The sequence below is a fragment of the Chiloscyllium plagiosum genome, unplaced genomic scaffold (genome assembly GCF_037043375.1).
Source record: "Chiloscyllium plagiosum isolate Xiang-an unplaced genomic scaffold, Cpla_swu_hap1 HiC_scaffold_2, whole genome shotgun sequence".
In the NCBI taxonomy this organism is placed as follows: domain Eukaryota; kingdom Metazoa; phylum Chordata; class Chondrichthyes; order Orectolobiformes; family Hemiscylliidae; genus Chiloscyllium; species Chiloscyllium plagiosum.
In genome coordinates this window covers 78,541,494-78,559,742 of record NW_028270140.1, presented here as the reverse complement: position 1 = coordinate 78,559,742, position 18,249 = coordinate 78,541,494, and the positions used below count along the sequence as shown (strand labels likewise).

Here is an 18,249-nt window from a genome sequence, read left to right as displayed (position 1 = left end):
ACAAACATTAGAACAATAAGAATGAATATACTTACAAATGTAATGTTTTATGAATTAATGTGACAGTATTGCTGAGGGGCTCTCAAAATGATTTATTCTTCCTTTGCCTACCAGAACATTCAGCTCCGAGCTTGACATTCACTGGTGGTGTGGAGAGAGTTTTGTTAATGATATTGTCTGGTGACTATGGAGGCTGGGGAAGGTGTCCTCCATGGCTTTGGGGTATAGAGAGTCCTGGCCTGGTGAAAGCATCTGCACAGATGTAGGAATATTCTCTTCAACCTGATCTGCTCCAAGTAATGGGATCTCTGTGGAGGGGAGTTCAGGGAAGGGCATCTCTGTAACATCCTGAGATAAAACTCCTGGATGCCTGTCTGTCGCTCCTCCTCATTTTCAGAGCCAGTTGTCTCCTTCAGAAGAAAGGATACCTAGAGTGAGGTCAAAGTGCTTATCCCGTGTCACGGTGACAATAATACTGAGCAGCACAGATGATAACAAAGGAGTGCAGGTTCAGGCATTTATCCAGCAGAATGTTCTGATGGATCTGGATCTTCAAGGCAAACACTGCTAGTCTTTCCATGATTAAGTCCTTGCATGCCAAAGCCATCACGTTAGACAGAAGATGGATAGAGTGCTCCATCTTTTGCTCCAGTTTAATGATGGCCATGCTAAATTGCCCGTAGTGTTAGGTAAGGGGTACATGTAGGGATATGGGTGGGTTGCACTTCGGCGGGGCGGTGTGGACTTGTTGGGCCGAAGGGCCTGTTTCCACACTGTAAGTAATCTAATCTAATCTAATCTAATCTAATCTAATCTAATCTAATCTAATCCCTGTCTCATGTCCCTTGCTTGTCTCTGCAAGGTGAACTTGTGAAGCTTATGACTTTGTACATGGCTAGATCTTCCTCATGGGATTCAATAAGTGCCTGCTTTCAAATAACATTTATATGTCAGAGAGCTTGGCTGCTACTTCTTCCAGCAGATATGAACATGATCCTTTATTTTCTAGTTTATTAAGAAAGAGGTTACTATTAACTATTTCCTTATTTTCCTAACTATTCTATGAAAGTAAAGCTTAACATTTTAACTCTATTTCTCTCACTATTTTTTACCTAAGTTTTGTTTTGTATCTAGGTACCTTTATATTTAAGATGGCACTGTGTATGGTCACATTATGCACTTTTCACTCCTGTACTTCTGTATTTGAGTGCATGTGATAATAAAGTCTGAATCTAAATCTGAATCTAAATCTAAATCTAAATCTGAATCTAAATCTGAATCTAAATCTAAATCTGAATTTAAATCTAAATGTCAGTGAAGTGTTCTCCATGCTGTGTCCTAAGTATAATTTATCAAAAGTAACCACCATTTTGGCATTCTTTGTGCTGTTCAAGAGTGCAGATAAACACCTTACTGGTGGCTCCCTTGAGATGTCATCAGCTTCATTGGACAGTCTCAGGGGCCTGTTCCATTTTATTGTCTGTTGACAGCAGATGTAATAAAGAGAGAATTAATTGATGAAGATGCGCAAACACAATGTATGGGAGTGTGTGAGAGTGGCTGTATTTCTGAGAAGATCCAGAACGCAGTCTTCCTCACTGGCTTTTGCCATTCCAATCTCTCCATTGGCATGGGACAATTTTGGGTCCTCACCTACCAGTTGGGTCACATCTTCTTCAAAAGGTGGCATGGAGATGTAGATCAGGAACCCATCTGCCAATCCTGGTCCTTCTCTTTATTCCTGTGTGCCAGCATGTCTTGCAATGAGTGTGATGGGAATATGTACATGAGAACTTGATGAGCCTGAAGTCCAGCTAGGTGATCCCTCCCAGTAATTGAATGAGAAATGCAGTACCCAGGAAATCTTAGAAGATTGTCAGTTTAAGTTGGATGTGAGCCTTAGTTCACATCATTCATCATATGATGGTGAGGTTAGCTCACCAATTTAACAAATCATTACAGTGGTGGAGGTAGATTAATGGATAGCCCTTTGAAATTAAGGTTGCAATGCAAAGATAATGGTACTTAGCCTTGTGGGGCACAGGAAATCATTCATTTACTTCCTGCACTGAATCCTGGTGTATCAATGCAACCGAGAGGTGGCACTGACTTCTGACAGGATCTGGGAGCAGGATGACTGGATCTGATAGGATTTGAGAGCAGGATGCCTGGATCTGATAGGATTTGAGAGCAGGATACCTGGATCTGATAGGATTTGAGAGCAGGATGCCTGGATCTGATGAAAGGGCTTCTTTTGCCCTTCAGGTTCTGGACAGCCTAAAGCAGAACCGTGATTAAAACACAGAGCCATCTAATGAGGCTTGGCAGACATCTCTGTGGAACATGGGTATGGAAGGAAGACCAATGCCTGACCTGGTTTGCAGCATAGGGTGGTCTGGGTGGCCTTTAAAAATGTTACCAGAACCTTTAATCCTGAAAGGTGCATGCAGAGGCAAGAATGTTCGCTTGCCAGCCACAAAAAAATTGTTTGCATGCAAAACAATTCAAATTTGAATTAGCTTTATTGTCACATGTACTCACATGAGTACAGTGAAAAGTTTACAAGTTGCCATTACACACCTTCACAGGTACCAAGGTGTGTAGGTACAGATTTGTAAGTACTGGAAGAAGTGAGCTGAAGAATGAATGATCACCCCAGAAACCTTGCCATGGATCATGGCCCGCTGTAATGCCATCTAAGAGATCTACTGCCACACATTAACTCCAAAATAATTTTAAACAGCTTCTGTATAACCATTTCATATTGCTCTATGATTTGTTCTCTCATGTATAGATCAGTTCAGAAGGGTTCATGTTCATTGATTTGACTGAATTCAATATAGATTTTGTAATGCAAATTACATTTGCAGATATCTTGTCAGTAAGTTGACAGAACAGTGACAATGACTATTCTTTCCTATTGCTCTTCCTGCAGATTGATATCGTCATGGCTTTGTTGGGAATGTTTGTTCCTCCACTGTTTGAAACCATTGCTGCTCTGGAAAATTATCATCCCCGTATTGCACTGAAGTGGCAGCTTTGGCGAATGTTTGCTCTTTTTCTCGGTAACCTGTATACATTCCTGCTGGCTCTTATCGATCAAGTCAATGCACAGGTGAGCTATTATCTTTGTTACTTTGCTATATCCTTTGCTTTATTTTTGATTCAAAGTGACTTTGCACTGGTTAACCATGGCTTCAATTTCCAATAGCAGTCTTCACTGTGACTGACAGGACAGGAGATGAGGCAATGTTGGGCAGAAATGATTAGATAGGAAACCTTATTTGCTGCAAAGCCTTAGCTGATAGGTATTATTTGGATATTGGCAGTAATAATGTTTATATAGCAGATGGAACAACTGTACATCTGACCCTCCACTGATGTAGACACTTAGCTGTATTGGTTGCTATGTAGGTGTGATATGTCTTTAAATACAATGGTAGAGTACCGGAGGATGCAGACAATTGGATTTTTCAAGTTGATGATCACTCTGGTGTGATGCCTGTTGTGTAGTTTCACATATGGAATGATATAGTGCTAAACATCAACAAAATGGTCCTGGGCTTGATATTGCAACATGTCTTAAGTATTGAAGCATCTACATGTACTCAATGAACAGGTCTCCTGTAAAGTGCATCAGTAATCCAGTGAATGCATGCCCAACTTCCCTGGCTGATATTTCACGTGATCCATATTGCTGCCTGAAGTAAGCAGATACCGTAAAAGATGAGAGTAGCTGTTACACATCAAAACCACAAATAGAGTCCTGGTTTCAAAAGCAGTATAAAAAGTTAACAGTTCCATGGAATTCTTGCATATGATGCATGAATATGATTGAATTTTTCTTTTTGCTAATTTTTTTTGTTTTCAACCATTTTATAAAAAGGGAAAGTGAGAGAAGGCTAAACAGGGATATAAAAACAGGTTGTAAGAACATTCTGAACCGAACTGTAGAAAAGTGTCTTCATTTAGATTGTTTTGAATCTTTGAAATTGTCTAGCATATGAGCATATGATGTAGGAACAGAAATAAACAATTTCCCCTTGAGAACGTACTCTGACATAATTTAACTCAGGGGAGTGCACTGATAATCATGTCCCACTGTTCCTGAAGAAAGGTTGTACACGAAACATCAACTTCTCCACCTCCTGATGCTGCCTGGCTTGCTGTGTTCTTCCAGCCTCCTGCTTGTTCACAGTTCCACAAGCTGTCACAAAACGTTTAAAATCCTAATGAGACCACTAAAGTGACCAATTTGTTTTGTCTGACTGCTATGCAGGACTAAAGCAGTTCACACCAGGCTTTGTCATTAACAGAAAATAACTCAAATAGTTGTAACACACTTAACTTTAATACATGGCAGAGAAAAGAAGGATTAATAATCTATAACTATGTAAATTAAACTATACCCCTTTAAAATTGACACACTAATTCACAAATACAACAAAAGACAGACAGTTTTACACATATATTATTGGTGGAAAAATATAGACCGTGAGCAGAATTCAGATCAAATGTCCGCATCACAAGGGTGTGTTAAATTATCTTTCATAGTTTCCTTGAGTTTTATCAATAATGTCTGTAAAACAATGGTTGCCTTTCACTTTAGTGGTTTATCTGGTGAACCTAGACCTTTCCTTGAATTAGAATTCTTTCCTTTAAGTTTTCTTGCTTTTTCTGGCTTTTTGCTCAAAAGGGAAGAGAGAAAGATGTCTTCAGTTTGCCGGCTCTGGTGGTCTCTGGCTGTTCTGCACATACAGGTCTATAACAAATTGCAGCTCAATCAACCTGTCAAGACCATTTAGATTTTATAAACTTCAACTATGTCTAACTCTTCTAAGCTTCAATGGAAACAACGCCATCCCATACAATCTTATAAGATATCCCATTTATTCCAGGTATCAATCTAATCAACCTCATTTGGACTGTCTCGAACACATTTACAACTTCCCTTAAATAAAGAGACCAAAACTGCTTGTTTTTGACATATAGTCTCACTAATGCCTTTTGTAACTGAAGCATAATATTCTTACTTGTAGGTTGAATTCCCCTCATCGTAAAGGATGAACCCTTTTAGCCTTCTTGATTACTTGCTGTAGCTGCGTACTAACACTTTGTGATTCAGGCATTAGTACACCTAAATCTCTCTGCACCTTGGATCTCTGTTTTCCATTTAAGCGAAACACTGCTTTTTTTTATTCTTTCTAATGAAATGCTGAGGTCTACTTGAAATAGGCTGCAACGATGGAACTTTCACAGCTTTTTAAAGCTCACAGGCAATCTCCACGTGAGCCTGCATGTTAGCACTTCTACAGAGTCACAACATGTTTTTTCAGTTGTATGGCCAGCCTTTGATCTTTCAAAGACAAGGGCATTTAGCCTCTGGAGCATTTTTGATGATCAAATGAAATACATCCCCAGTTGTTGTAGACATCCACTTCCATAAACCTTGATGTAGGGTCCACACCATGGATGCGATTAAAAGAAGACAAATTTTCTTTCAGCTTCCATTCAGACATCCTATCTGGCTATTTTCCCCTTGACTCAACCCCAGTGCACAAATAGAACGGCTGGAAGTGAGAAAGTGGTGTCACTGGGAGGATGTGAGTTATAATGCCACAGGCTCATCAATGGCCTTGTAAGGTCTTGGAAGGTCAGTGTTGAGCAGCACCCAGAAGGTAAGTCTCTAACCCTGTACAAAGCAACATGGGCAAGAATCCAGCAGGCTACATACCCAAAAGAGCAAGTACTTAGTCGCATCAGACATATCGGTACCCTCACAGTTTAAGTGAGAAGAGAGTATGACTTAGGAAGGCAAAGCTCCTGTCAAGTTATACTGTGGGAGCTAAAAGCCCACTCATGCATTATACTCTCCTTATCCTGCTGCAGTTGCACATGTTAGTACATGCTCAATAACTGGGAAATGCTGTAGAAAGGAGGTGAAGTTCTGGGTTTGCTCCAATGCAAGGCCATCCAGGATGTAGTGTTGGATGTGGTGGAGCAGAGCTTCCTGTGCCAGCCTCTGATGTCCATGGGAAGTAATCAGCCTGAGCCCCTTACAGAATCCCAATCTCAACTCATGATAAATCTAAGCATCTCAGCATTAGAAGTGCAGGTTCAGCAGCTAAGTGTGATTGCCCACTTTCTTTTAAATGAATTGGCCAATACTCAGATAGCTCCCTACTGCATGCATGCCAGTTTCATCCTAACATCAACCAGGGACTAAATGTTCCTCTTACCTGCCAATTGAAAAGTTAAAACCGATCTAATGAAGCTTTTTAAAAGGCTCTGCAAATGGCTGTGGAGACATTCCAATGAAGGTATAGCAGGTTCAAAACACACCCACCTACCATCCCATTGAATTGCATTCTGATGGTCGGGGGATTCAGTGCTGGCCTCCAGGAAATGGTTTCCGTAAAATGCTTGAACTCATTCTTTTTCTGTGCCTACTGGCAATTGAAAATCTGGCCCAAGTATGTGTTTCACGTCTCTGCCATTTCCTTGCTTTCTAGTACAATTTACCCTGCTTTTGCCCACAGTTCGGTAGAAAGATTTATGGTCTGCCTTTATATTCCTCACTTTATATTTTCTCTCTCTTTATTTGTTTCTTTTGTGAGTTCACTCAATCCTCATGTTTGCTGCTTTTTCAGAACATTTTACAGACCTATTCACAGTCATAGAGTCATCCAGCACAGCAACATACCCTTCGGTCCAACCAGTCCATGCTGAACATAATCCCAAACTAAACTAGTCTCACTTGCTTGCTCCTGGCCCATATTCCAAACCTTTTCGATTCAGGTACCTATCCAAATGTATTTTAAACATTGTAATTGTACCCACTTCCTTAGGAAATTCATTCCAAATGCAATCGACTCTCTGTGTAAAAAAAAATTGCCCCTCATGTCCTTTGTAAAACTCTCTTCGCTCACCTTAAAAATGTGACGCCTAATCTTGAAATCCCTCATCCTAGGGATAAGACAAATGACATTAACTCTATCTATACCTGTCATTCTTTTATAAACTTCTATCAGCTCACCTCTCAAACTCCTACACTCTGGTGAGAAAAGTCACAGCCTATCCAACCTTTCTTTGTAACCTAAACCTTCCATACCTGGCAACATCCTGGAAGTCTCTTTTGAACCCTCTCCAGCTTAATAGTATTCTTCCCATAACTGGTGACCAGAACTGGACACAGAAGAGGCCTCACTAATGTTGTCTAATTCCTCTAATCAAATACAATAACATTTTCATTATTCAGTACTCCACTGACCTGAATAGTTGACAAACCAGGAACTTCAATATCCCCTTTAAGCATCATGTTACTGACATAAAATACTGGTGCTGTTGGTCTGAAGTGATTGTAAAAGAACTGGTTAAAGGTTTGCAGTACTATTCCCTCATAGTTTACAGTGAACTAGTCAAAGATGGAAGGATCTCAGAAAATCTCTGTAAGTTGCAGCATGTGGCAAGATATGTTTTAACTTGATTTCTATTGCTGTTACAAATTGGTTAACCTATGTTTTTGATGAACTGGTGCATCCAGATTCTGGTGTGCTCTGGAGAATGCGAAAGTAGACATACAGGAGAAAGCCATTCTCAATTATAAAGAACCTGTAATATGAACAGCTTTGAGGGCCTCTAAACACAATGTAATGAGGGTTTATGCATGAGAAATTTGTCAGTATTTGCTGGGACCAGGTGTTGAGTCTGTTTTGCATCCAACCAAGTTTAAGTGAATCTATTCCAATTGCTGATTAATCATGAAACTGTTTCGTACATGCATCAATGTGTTTGCATTCATCCCTGCATTAACATAAGCTATCTGTGTGTGTCTGGTGTCCAGCCTTGTTTCTCAGATTGCATAGAAACGTTTTAAATTGTAAGCTGCTGAGGAAAGGAAATTAAATCTAGAATAAGGCAATCAAATTAACTCTACACTCTCCTAAATCCTGATAATTTTCTAACAAAAATGTTGGCAACATTCAATCATGTTAGGGGCTGCCAGATATTCCAACATATGGGATAGGTTTTCAGCCCTTACTTGGTCATATCCCAAAATTATTCAGTAACCTGAAAGCTGGGTTGGAGCAAGGCTGAACCCAAGTGGCAGGCAAAAATTGTTACAGCTGAGCTCAAGATCGAAGTACATTGTTTGCTAAACAAATGCCTTAAAATGTAGACAAATCTGTAAATACTGCAGTGTACTGTGGTTGCTGGAAATCTGAAATAAAGCTGGAAACTATTGCAGATGCTTAACCAAAGCTCTTTGGAAGAAGAGTCATATTAGATTTGATTCTGTCACTCTGTCTACAGTTGCTGCCTGAGCTGCTGAGTTTCTCCAGTACCTTCTATTATTATTGCTACAGATATGAATTCAAACTCTGAAAGTGTTTTTTTTGCCTTTATTCAGTTGGCAGAGGAAGAAAGTATAAAGAATAAGACTTTAGCCATGATGAATTCCTTCAATTTTACTAATTCAACCTCTGAAAGCATTCCTGTAATAGATCCTGCAGATTTTCCCAGGGGACCTTGCTGGGAAACAGGTGTTGGATTGGTAAGATATTTGAGCCCATTCTGTAGAAATGGTTTCTACAATTTTCTGCTTTATTGCATTCAGGTAATTTTCACATCATAGCTCAAGATGCATCCTTGTATCACTGAACCTTCATTGGGTTTCAATGTGTAGTAATGGGCTTATTTTAATTTCCCGCATCCTTGTGGGAGTGGTGATAGTTAGGTGGTAGAGCGCTTATATAGTGAGGTGGGAAGGAATGGGTTGGTAATCCAGTCACCTTCCTGACTCTCCAAGATAATCTCAGGGGTGGGAAACCTTTAGCCAACATTGTGTTGGGGTGTAGGGAATGTTGTAATTTAAATTCAGATCAACCTCCCATGATCTGGATTGATTCTCCTGCTTCACAAAGGAAGCTGCTGCCAGGAAGTGACACCCTTGTGGAAGACCCTACTGTCCTTTCAACAAATATCCTCTTTGCCAGGCATGGCTGCCTGGCCTAACCAAGGCCTTCTGACTTGCTGTATTCCGAGGCTCCACGGCTACCCATTCTCCTAGGTCCACTGCAGTACTGACAGCAGCCATCACGTGTGGTGGAGCTGCTGATACCAAAGATCTGTGTTTCCTGGTTAGTCAGCAGTTCTTGGAGATAGGACATCCCTCCTACTGGACTTGAGAAAGCTGGCGCCAACCAGACAGCTAATTGATTGACTTTTAATTGTGTTAGGGTGCTTAGGTATGGTGTTGGCAATGTTGCCATTGGTGATGGACCACCACCCTGCCATTTACCTCAACCTCATGTACTTAGCTCATTATTATTTGGTTAATTCATGACTTGTCAATAGGGAGAAAGCTATACACTTTTTGCTTCAATCACAATTTTGTTTAGATAAAATGTTGCTGAAGAGTTAAAGCTTAATATCATTGAAATTGCTGATAATTGCATTCTTTGCTGCTTAACATGGCCTTTAATTTGCAGGAATTTACAAAGCTTACGGTCTCTGACATTCTCGTAACGTATGGCAGTATATTGGTTGGAGATTTTCTACGTGCTCTCTTTGTCAGATTTATTAACTATTGCTGGTGTTGGGATCTGGAGTATGGATTTGTGAGTACATTTTATGAAAATAAACATATAGAATATGATATGCATACAGCTGTTGCTTCACCTCTATTAACATTGCTGCATTTACCCTTTAAACTTTAGCCTTCATACACTGAGTTTGACATCAGTGGAAATGTTTTAGGACTTATCTTCAATCAAGGAATGATATGGTAAGAAATCTTTTTTGTTACAACTGTACAATTCATTCTAATTTCAGTGGCACCCATGAGACCACATCTTAAATTCATGTGTGAAGCTTTGGTCTTCTTATTTAAGCGAGGATGTAAATGTATTGGAGGCAGTTCAGAGGAGGTCTACTAGATTGATACCTGAAATGAGTGGGTTGTCTTATGAGGATGTTAGACAGGCTGGGTTTGTTTCCACTGACGTTTAGAAGAAAGAGGAGCAGCTTAAATGAGGAGTATAAGATCCTGAATGATTTTGACAAGGTGGATGTTGAAGAGATGTTTCCTGTTGTGGGTCAGTCCAGAACTAAATTTGGGGACTCCGTTTCAGCACAGAGGTGCAGAGAATTCTTTTCTCTCAGAGTAGGGGTGAGACTTTGGAACTCTCTGTCCCAGAAGGCAATAGGAATGGCATCATTGAACATTTTGAAGGCAGAACAGGAGACAATCTCATTAGACAATGGAATCAAGGGTTATTGGGTAATAACACAAACAGGTCAGCCTGGATCTTAGCAATGGCAGAGCAGGCTCAAGGCACTGACTGGTCTATTTCTGCTTCAGTTTCAAAAGATTGAATGCTGCAATAAGGCTGTCTAGTATTGCTCAATGGAACCACTAAATATACCACTCGAAATCCTTTGAACAGGTGTGGTGGTAGAAACCAACTTAAAAAATAAATATAATTAAGTGAAAGCACATGCAGCCATTTTATGTTTGAGATACATCCATTGTATCTTTTGTGCAAGATAGGTCAACTAAACAAAAGAAGTTTTCAAAGACCCTAGTGGCATCCAATTTCCTTTACAAAGCAATTGCAAGTCAGGACAATTTTCAGATCTTCATTGATTTCCATGGTGTTCATCTGTGAACTCTTTACACAAGCAGCGAATTAACAGGCCATCTCTGGGTTCATTGTCTGGATTCCGAGGCTGCAGGCCATCTGTGAGCCTATAGCCTCGGAAACAATATAGTCTCACTATCAGGGATGGCTGCTGCCAGAGCTGGCTGGGAATGGCAAAGGAGACTCGACCTTGATCTGCCCTCTGAAGAACATAGAATATTACAGCGCAGTACAGACGCTTCGGCCCTCGATGTTGTGCCGACCTGTCATACTAATCTGAAGCCCATCCCACCCACACTATTCCATGTATGTCCATATGCTTGTCCAATGACAACTTAAATGCACTTAAACCTGTCGAATCTACTACCATTGCAGGCAAAGCATTCCTTATCCTTACTACACGCTGAGTAAAGAAACTACCTCTGACATCTGTCTTATACCTATCTCCCCTCACTTTAAAGTTGTGTCCCCTTGTGTTTGCCGTCCCCATACTTGGAAAAAGGCTCTCCCTGTCCACCCTATCTAACCCTCTGATTATATTGTATGTCTCTGTTAAGCCACCTCTCAACCTTCTTCTCGCTAACGAGAATAGCCTCAAGGCCCTCAGCCTTTCCCCGTAAGACATTCCTTCCTTACCAGGCAACATCCTAGTAAATCTTCTCTGCACCCTTTCCAAAGCTTCCACATCCTTCTTATAATGCGGTGACCAGAACTGTACACAATACTCCATGTGTGGCCGTAACAGAGCTTTGTACAGCTGCAGCATAATCTCCTGGTTCCAGAACTCAATCCCTCTATTAATAAAGGCCAAAACAGTGTTTGCCTTCTTCACAACCCTGTCAATCTGGGTGGCAACTTTCAGGGATCTGTGTACATGGACACCGAGATTCTCTGCTCATCTGCACTCCCAAGAATTTTACCATTAGCCCAGTACTTTGCATTCCGATTACTCCGTCCAAAGTGTATCACCTCATACTTGTCCACATTAAACTCCATTTGCCACCTCTCAACCCAGCTCTGCATCCTATCTATGTCTCTCTGCAACCTACTACATTCTTCGTCACTATCCACAACTCCATCAACCTTAGTGTCGTCCGCAAATTTACTAACCCACCCTACCAAGCCCTCATCCAGGTCATTTATAAAAATGACGAACAGCAGTGGACCCAACACCGACCCTTGCGGTACGCCGCTAGTAACTGGACACCAAGATGAACATGTTCTATCAACTACAACCCTCTGTTTTCTTTCAGCAAGCCAATTACTGATCCAAACTGCTATGTCTCCCACAATCCCATTCCTCCGCATTTTGTATAATAGCCTACTGTGGGAACTTTATCGAACACCTTGCTGAAATCCATATACACCACATCGACCTGTTTACTCTCATCTACCTGTTTGGTCACTTTGTCAAAAAACTTAATAAGATTCGTTAGGCACAACCTACCCTTCACAAAACCGTGCTGACTGTCCCTGATCAGATTATTCTTTTCTAGATGGTTATAAATCCTATCTCTTATAACATTTTCGAACACTTTGCCAACAACTGAAGTGAGACTCATTGGTCTGTAATTATCAGAGTTGTCTCTACTACTCTTTTTGAACAAGGGAACCACATTTGGTATCCTCCAGCCTCAGGCACTATTCCTGTACTCAGCTCTACTTTCAATGCACTTCCTAGTTAAGAAGTACTTAAACAAAAATGGTGGTCACAGCTGTCAGGTCACCCCTGTGTAGGGGAAGCTCCTCCATAGGATAGTCTATGGAAGCAGCTGTTGCTAGCTGTTAACTTGAAGGCAGGAACCTGTCATCCCACTGACCAGGCACTAAGCTTATGAATTTCCACCTGGTCTCACACTCAAACCTATCCTGCATGACCTCTGCTTGAATTGATGACCCATTCGCTGAGGAAGATTATGTAAGGCATGGTACCAGATGTTTGATTGTTTTAAACAGAATTGTCCTTTATTAATGATGTAGCACAAGGTACTTTACCTGTATTTTCCTCTATTAAAATTATTGTTCTTGAATGTACAAGAACTGACACCGGTTAATTGACCATTCAGCTCTATTTTCAATGCACTTCCTAATATCCTTAACATACCTTACAGGTATTTATGTATTTAGATCAGATTCCCTACAAGTCCACACCAACCCTCCAAAGAGTAACCCACCCAGTCCCATTTCCCTCTGACTAATGCACCTAACATTTTGGGCAATTTAGCATGGCCAATTCACCTAACCTGCACATCTTTGGATTGTGGGAGGAAAGCGGAGCACCCAGAGGAAACCCACGCAGACACAGGGAGAATGCGCAAACTCCACACAGGCAGTCACCCGAGACTAGAATTGAACCTGGGACCCTGGTACTGTGAGGCAGCAGTGCTAACCACTGAGCCATTGTGTTTTATATTTATATACTCCCTCTCTGAAAGAGCCAAATCTAGTTTTTGTTTCTAAGCTCAACTTTCAACCCAATGGCTCAGCATAAGAATACGTTGAATTGCTCTCTTAGGGAAAGGACTTGACTTTATGATTATCTGGAAGGAAGGAACTAGGACACCAATGGATTAGTATAGTCTAAGTAACATGGTCCTCCTGAGAATTCAATGTAATCTATATTATCTATTTGTAGTACCAGTTAATACTGGTATATCAAGATTCTCTTATTGTTACAGAAGGCTGTATCTTATTATTTTATTTAAGTCCAAGTTGCAAGTTGTTTTTCTTTGGAGGAATTTCTGCCACAAAGTTATCTTGCTGTACCTTACCAAATTCACCTCATTAAATAGCTACCCTATCCCTATGAGGCACCTCATGTCCAATTCCCACTTTGCTAAGCACTGTCCTTAGAGCAACTAGCCACTCCCAGAATTCACCAGCACCATCTGTAAAAGCCATTGGTGCACCCGGACATGCTTTTTTAGTCCGGAGCTGCCATGCTTGATTGCTGACAATTCCTCCAGACAGAGAAAATCAGCATCACTCTCCTGGAGATCCTGCTGGAAAAGGGACTTCCTCTTCTCTCAGGACAAGCAGTGGAGGCCATGACACCAGACCATGCCAGTCTCGCCTAGGGTTCCCACCCGGATCACTGCAGTCTCAGCTGTCTGGAGGAATACACAGCAATGTAGGAAGAAGGTTAAAACGTCTTTTCACTCTACCATTGTAAGTGCCACATCTTCTGTCTGTTACCTCACACTTACTCTGCTACTGTAAATGCTTCTCCCAAGTCTCTACCATTCTCATTACTGCCTGCAACATCTTCCCTTACTTGCTGCCGTCCATCCTAACTCCCAACACCACTCACCCTACATGCCCCTGTGCTACCTAATCATTTGCTCAGGACACCTCCCCACTTACTTCAATAGCAATAGCTGTGTCATCTCCTCTCAGCTCCAATAATACCGACCTGTCTCTCATTCCAGGCGGAAAACAAACCCCCAATAGGGCAGTACGATTTAACATGGGTCGTGGGCTGCCTGATGTTCCTTCCGTATCCTGACTCTGACTGCCCCCTGTGTTTGACTGGCTGTTTCCAGGCCTCTCGGCTAGTATCGAAGGCTGGCATTACCTTACTATTCCAGGGCGTCCCGAACAAAGGCTATCCTCCTTTACTTGACTGAGAACTGCTGACAACCATGACAAGTTTCCTTCCTTTGCATCTGTGTTAAACAAGACAGAAGTTATATAAACCTTGTATCTCTGGCTAAAGGGGTCTAAGCACAAGAAGGCAATGCCAAACAATCCAATACAGAGATGCTGTAAGCATCTAGGTAGGGTCAAGTGAGTCAGCGAGATGACAGCAAGAAAAGAGATAGTCCATTCTGTGAGGTATCTACACGTTTCTGAGTATACAGTGTCTTAGCTACAGCGTTGCAATGTTAGTTGCCAGTGCAGTCCGAGGTGCAGTATTGAAATGCAGAAATGCCCTGAAGCAGTCCATGTTCAAACGCAACAAGATCTGGACGATATCTCAGCTTGAGCTTGCAAGTGGCAAGTAGCAGTCAAGCCATACAAATGCCAGGCTATGACCATCACCAATAAGAGAGTCTAAACACTACCCATTGACATCCAATGGTGTTACCATCACAAAATCTCCCAATATCAATACCCTGGGCATTACTGTTGACCAGAAACTCAACTGGATTCGCCACATAAACACAGTGGCAGCAAGAGCAGGTCAGAAGCTAGAAATAGGCTAGGTGGGTAACTCACCTCCGACTCCCCAAAGCCTGGGCACCATCTCAAGGCACATGTCAGGGGCGTGATGAAATACTCCCCACTTGCCTGAATGGGTGCAAGTCCAACAATACTTAAGAAGCTCGATGTCATTCAGGAGAAAGCAGCCTGCTTAATTGACACTACATCCACAAACTCCCTCCACCACCAATGCTCGGTAGTAGCAATACATACTGTCTATAATATACACTGCAGAATTTCACCAGATCCTCAGATAGCAACTTCCAATCCCATGATCACTTCCATTTAGAAGGACAAGGGCAACAGGTATGTGGGAACACCATCACCTTCAGGTTCCCCTCCAAGCCATTCTTCATCTTGACTTGGAACTATATCACCGTTTCTTCGCTATCCCTGGGTCAAGATCCTGGAATTCTCTGTCTCATGGTATTGTGGGTCAACCCACAGAAAGTGACTGCAGTAGTTCAAGAAGACAGCTCACTACCACCTTCTAAGGGACTACTAGGGTTGGGCAATAAATGCAAAAAAAAAGTGGATAGAAGATGTGCCATGAGGTTTCTTAGAATTTGGCATGTTTCAGATGCGGGTATCCATGGATGTGGGTTGTACGTGGTCAATGCCTGTGGAACACATCCTGGGATGTTGGTACCTGATGTCTAATATAGAGCTCATTTGAAGCAAATGGCGAGCTGAATTTGTCAGGTATTTGCTCTGGTTTCTATGTCAAGCTTTTGTGATATCTGGCTTGTTTGATAAATTCTGTAAGATAGAAAGCTGAATATCAATGAAGTGAGTTAACAAAGTATTTAGTAAACTTTAATCGCTCTTGATTGGCAACTTAGCATTACCTAGTGAGAAACATGCCATGCCATTTCTGAAAATTCTAAATGTTGGATGGAAATGCTCCCTGTGTCAAGACTGGCCTTGTTGGACTTCTCATCTGATTCTGCTACAAATCTCACCATAGCCCACGTCATTCAGATCCCTATAAGGTTCTGTCCATGATTTTGTTGAATATTTGTAGTATTTGATTTTCTTTTACTCACTTGTTGATAACAATCAGATTTAAAACCATTTAAACTTACTGACTCCATTAATCAGAAATGAGGAAACGCTTTATACTTTTGCGGTTAAATGGTATTTGCTGGCAATGAGCTCCACTAAGTGCTGTTACCTTGTGATTGAACGAAGGTCATTTCCTTGATTGCCTACATTCACTGTTGGAATAAAATCATTCATTTGTGTAAACAAATTTAGTCTAAGCATATAGTAACTAGATTGACTGCAGATTTAGGGTATACAGTAAAGTGCAGACTGATAACAACGATCCTAATAAAAGCAATTTACTGCGATAATTAGTTTATTGGCCTTATATTTACTTATACAATGAATACTTTTGTAATGTTTGCTAGATCTACCAGAAGAAAATTTGGTCTGTATTGGGAATTAGAAGATTTATAAACATCCCAATAGATGGTGTTAGCAGCAATGTTCCCTCAATTTTGTTTCTTCTATGTGCAGAATTGATTTTATATGTGGAAATATTAAGGTAATGTGCAGCTGTGCATCACAAGTAGAAACAGAAAAGAAACTATATATTGTATGAACCTCTAAAAAGTTCCCGTAAGTATGGAACAAGAAGAAACAATGCCACCTCCTGCCATGACATTGTGCTAATAGACAAATGACCAGATTTACCACAGATTTAAACTCAACCTCTATATTTTAAATTCACTGCAAAAAACATTGTTCATTATTGTTCATTGAAGAACTATTTGTTAGCTTTTATGTTGCAAAATATAATTTAGTCACTGACAAAAGAAAAGTTGAATTGGTAGCAATGGCTTCAGACAGGTCAAGAATATTGTGTTTCAATCTGACATATCCCATATATAAAGAGCTAAATAGGCTTGGCTTTTGACTGAATAGGAAACACAGAAAAGGTGACTATTTTTTCAACTTATTGAGTGTTGTTTTCTACCAAATACTTCTACGAAATGGTGAGAAAAATAACTCAATAATTTTTCACATTAACAGATGTAGTCAAGTGAAGAGAGATAAGAGTTCTCCAAGAATTTGGAGGGAAGTTGGCTGTTGTGAACTGGAAGGGGAAAGTAAAAAAAACACAGCTTCGCTGTGAATTAAATGAATAATAAGAAATGAAATCTAGAAGAGAGAATGGACTCCCTGACAGAGAATGACTGCCTAAGTAGTTTTTACAATATTTTAAATCAACCCATTCAGAGATCGTGTTATACATATCTGGAACAGGTGTGACTTGAATGTGAGCCTCCAAGCCCAGAGGTAGAGAGACTACCACTGTACCACAAGAGAACTCAGAGGAGTAGTGTTTGCAGAAGTGGTGGCAGATTAAAAATAACTGTACCTTGTGAAGTAATAATCTGCTTCACTTTATAAGATGAGCTGTCTCTCATATTACATATAAAAGTGGAAATGGGGAGAAGTAGCCTTTGGATATTTAAAATGTCCCAATTATATCTCAAGTGATAACCTCAACAGAACCTTTGCATTATTATATTATTGGACCTGGAATCCAAATGTTCCACATTTAGAATCATTTCCTGTGCACTAGGTATGACTCCAACCAGTGGCAAATTCACTCCTATTTCCTATTGATGTCAATTTTGCTCTGGCCCCTTGAAGTCACATGCACTGAATGCTGCATTGATATCAACAGCAGTCATTCTCACATCATGACTGCACCTCTTCTGTCTACGTTTGGACCAAGGCTGTTATGAGATCAGGATCCAAGTGGCTCTGAGGACTCTTGTGGTACAGAGGTATGTCCCTGGACTAGGAGACTGGGTTAAGGTACCACCTGCTCCAGATGTATGTGGTAATATCTCTGAACAGATTCATTAAAATATCTAGAATTATGGAGCAGCAATTCGTTGGATTGGAGTTGTGTTACTTTTCTAAACAAAGACATGCCTGTGCAAGTTTCTCCATTGCTGGGAAGAAGCCAGTATTGTAGCTATACCAGAATGCGTTTGGCTAAGCTTACAGTTAATTTTGGAGCACAAGACTTAAATACTATTGCTGGAATGTCATCAGAACCCACAATCTTTTCTGTTTCCAGTTCCTTCTGGCGTTGCTTGATGCTATATACAGTGAGCTGAATTGGCTGAAGACTGGCATGTGTGGTGTTTATGATCTGTGAGGAGGCTGAGGTATTTTGCAAGTTCTTCAGCCTTATCTTTTGCCCTGAAGTGCTGGACTTTAATTGACACTGAAAATGTTGATATTTGTGGAAAGTCCTCCTTTGGTTATTATTTACTTATCCACCATCACTCTCAACTAGAAGCTGGATAACAGGAAGAAAGATGATGATTTACACAACCTCAAGAGATCCAAAATTACTTTACAGCCAAATGTGTATTTG

At 40.8% G+C, this 18,249-nt stretch overlaps 1 protein-coding gene across 1 annotated transcript in view; it reads left to right on the top strand.

The window, feature by feature from the left end:
- LOC122557361 (transmembrane channel-like protein 2-B) overlaps nt 1–18,249 on the top strand; it is a 135,987-nt gene that overhangs the window by 86,312 nt on the left and 31,426 nt on the right. Inside the window, exons 14-17 of the mRNA XM_087993972.1 lie at nt 2,936–3,115; nt 8,411–8,554; nt 9,492–9,620; nt 9,720–9,787. Coding sequence (XP_087850098.1) covers nt 2,936–3,115; nt 8,411–8,554; nt 9,492–9,620; nt 9,720–9,787 — 521 coding nt within the window. The remainder of the gene's footprint in view (nt 1–2,935; nt 3,116–8,410; nt 8,555–9,491; nt 9,621–9,719; nt 9,788–18,249) is intronic.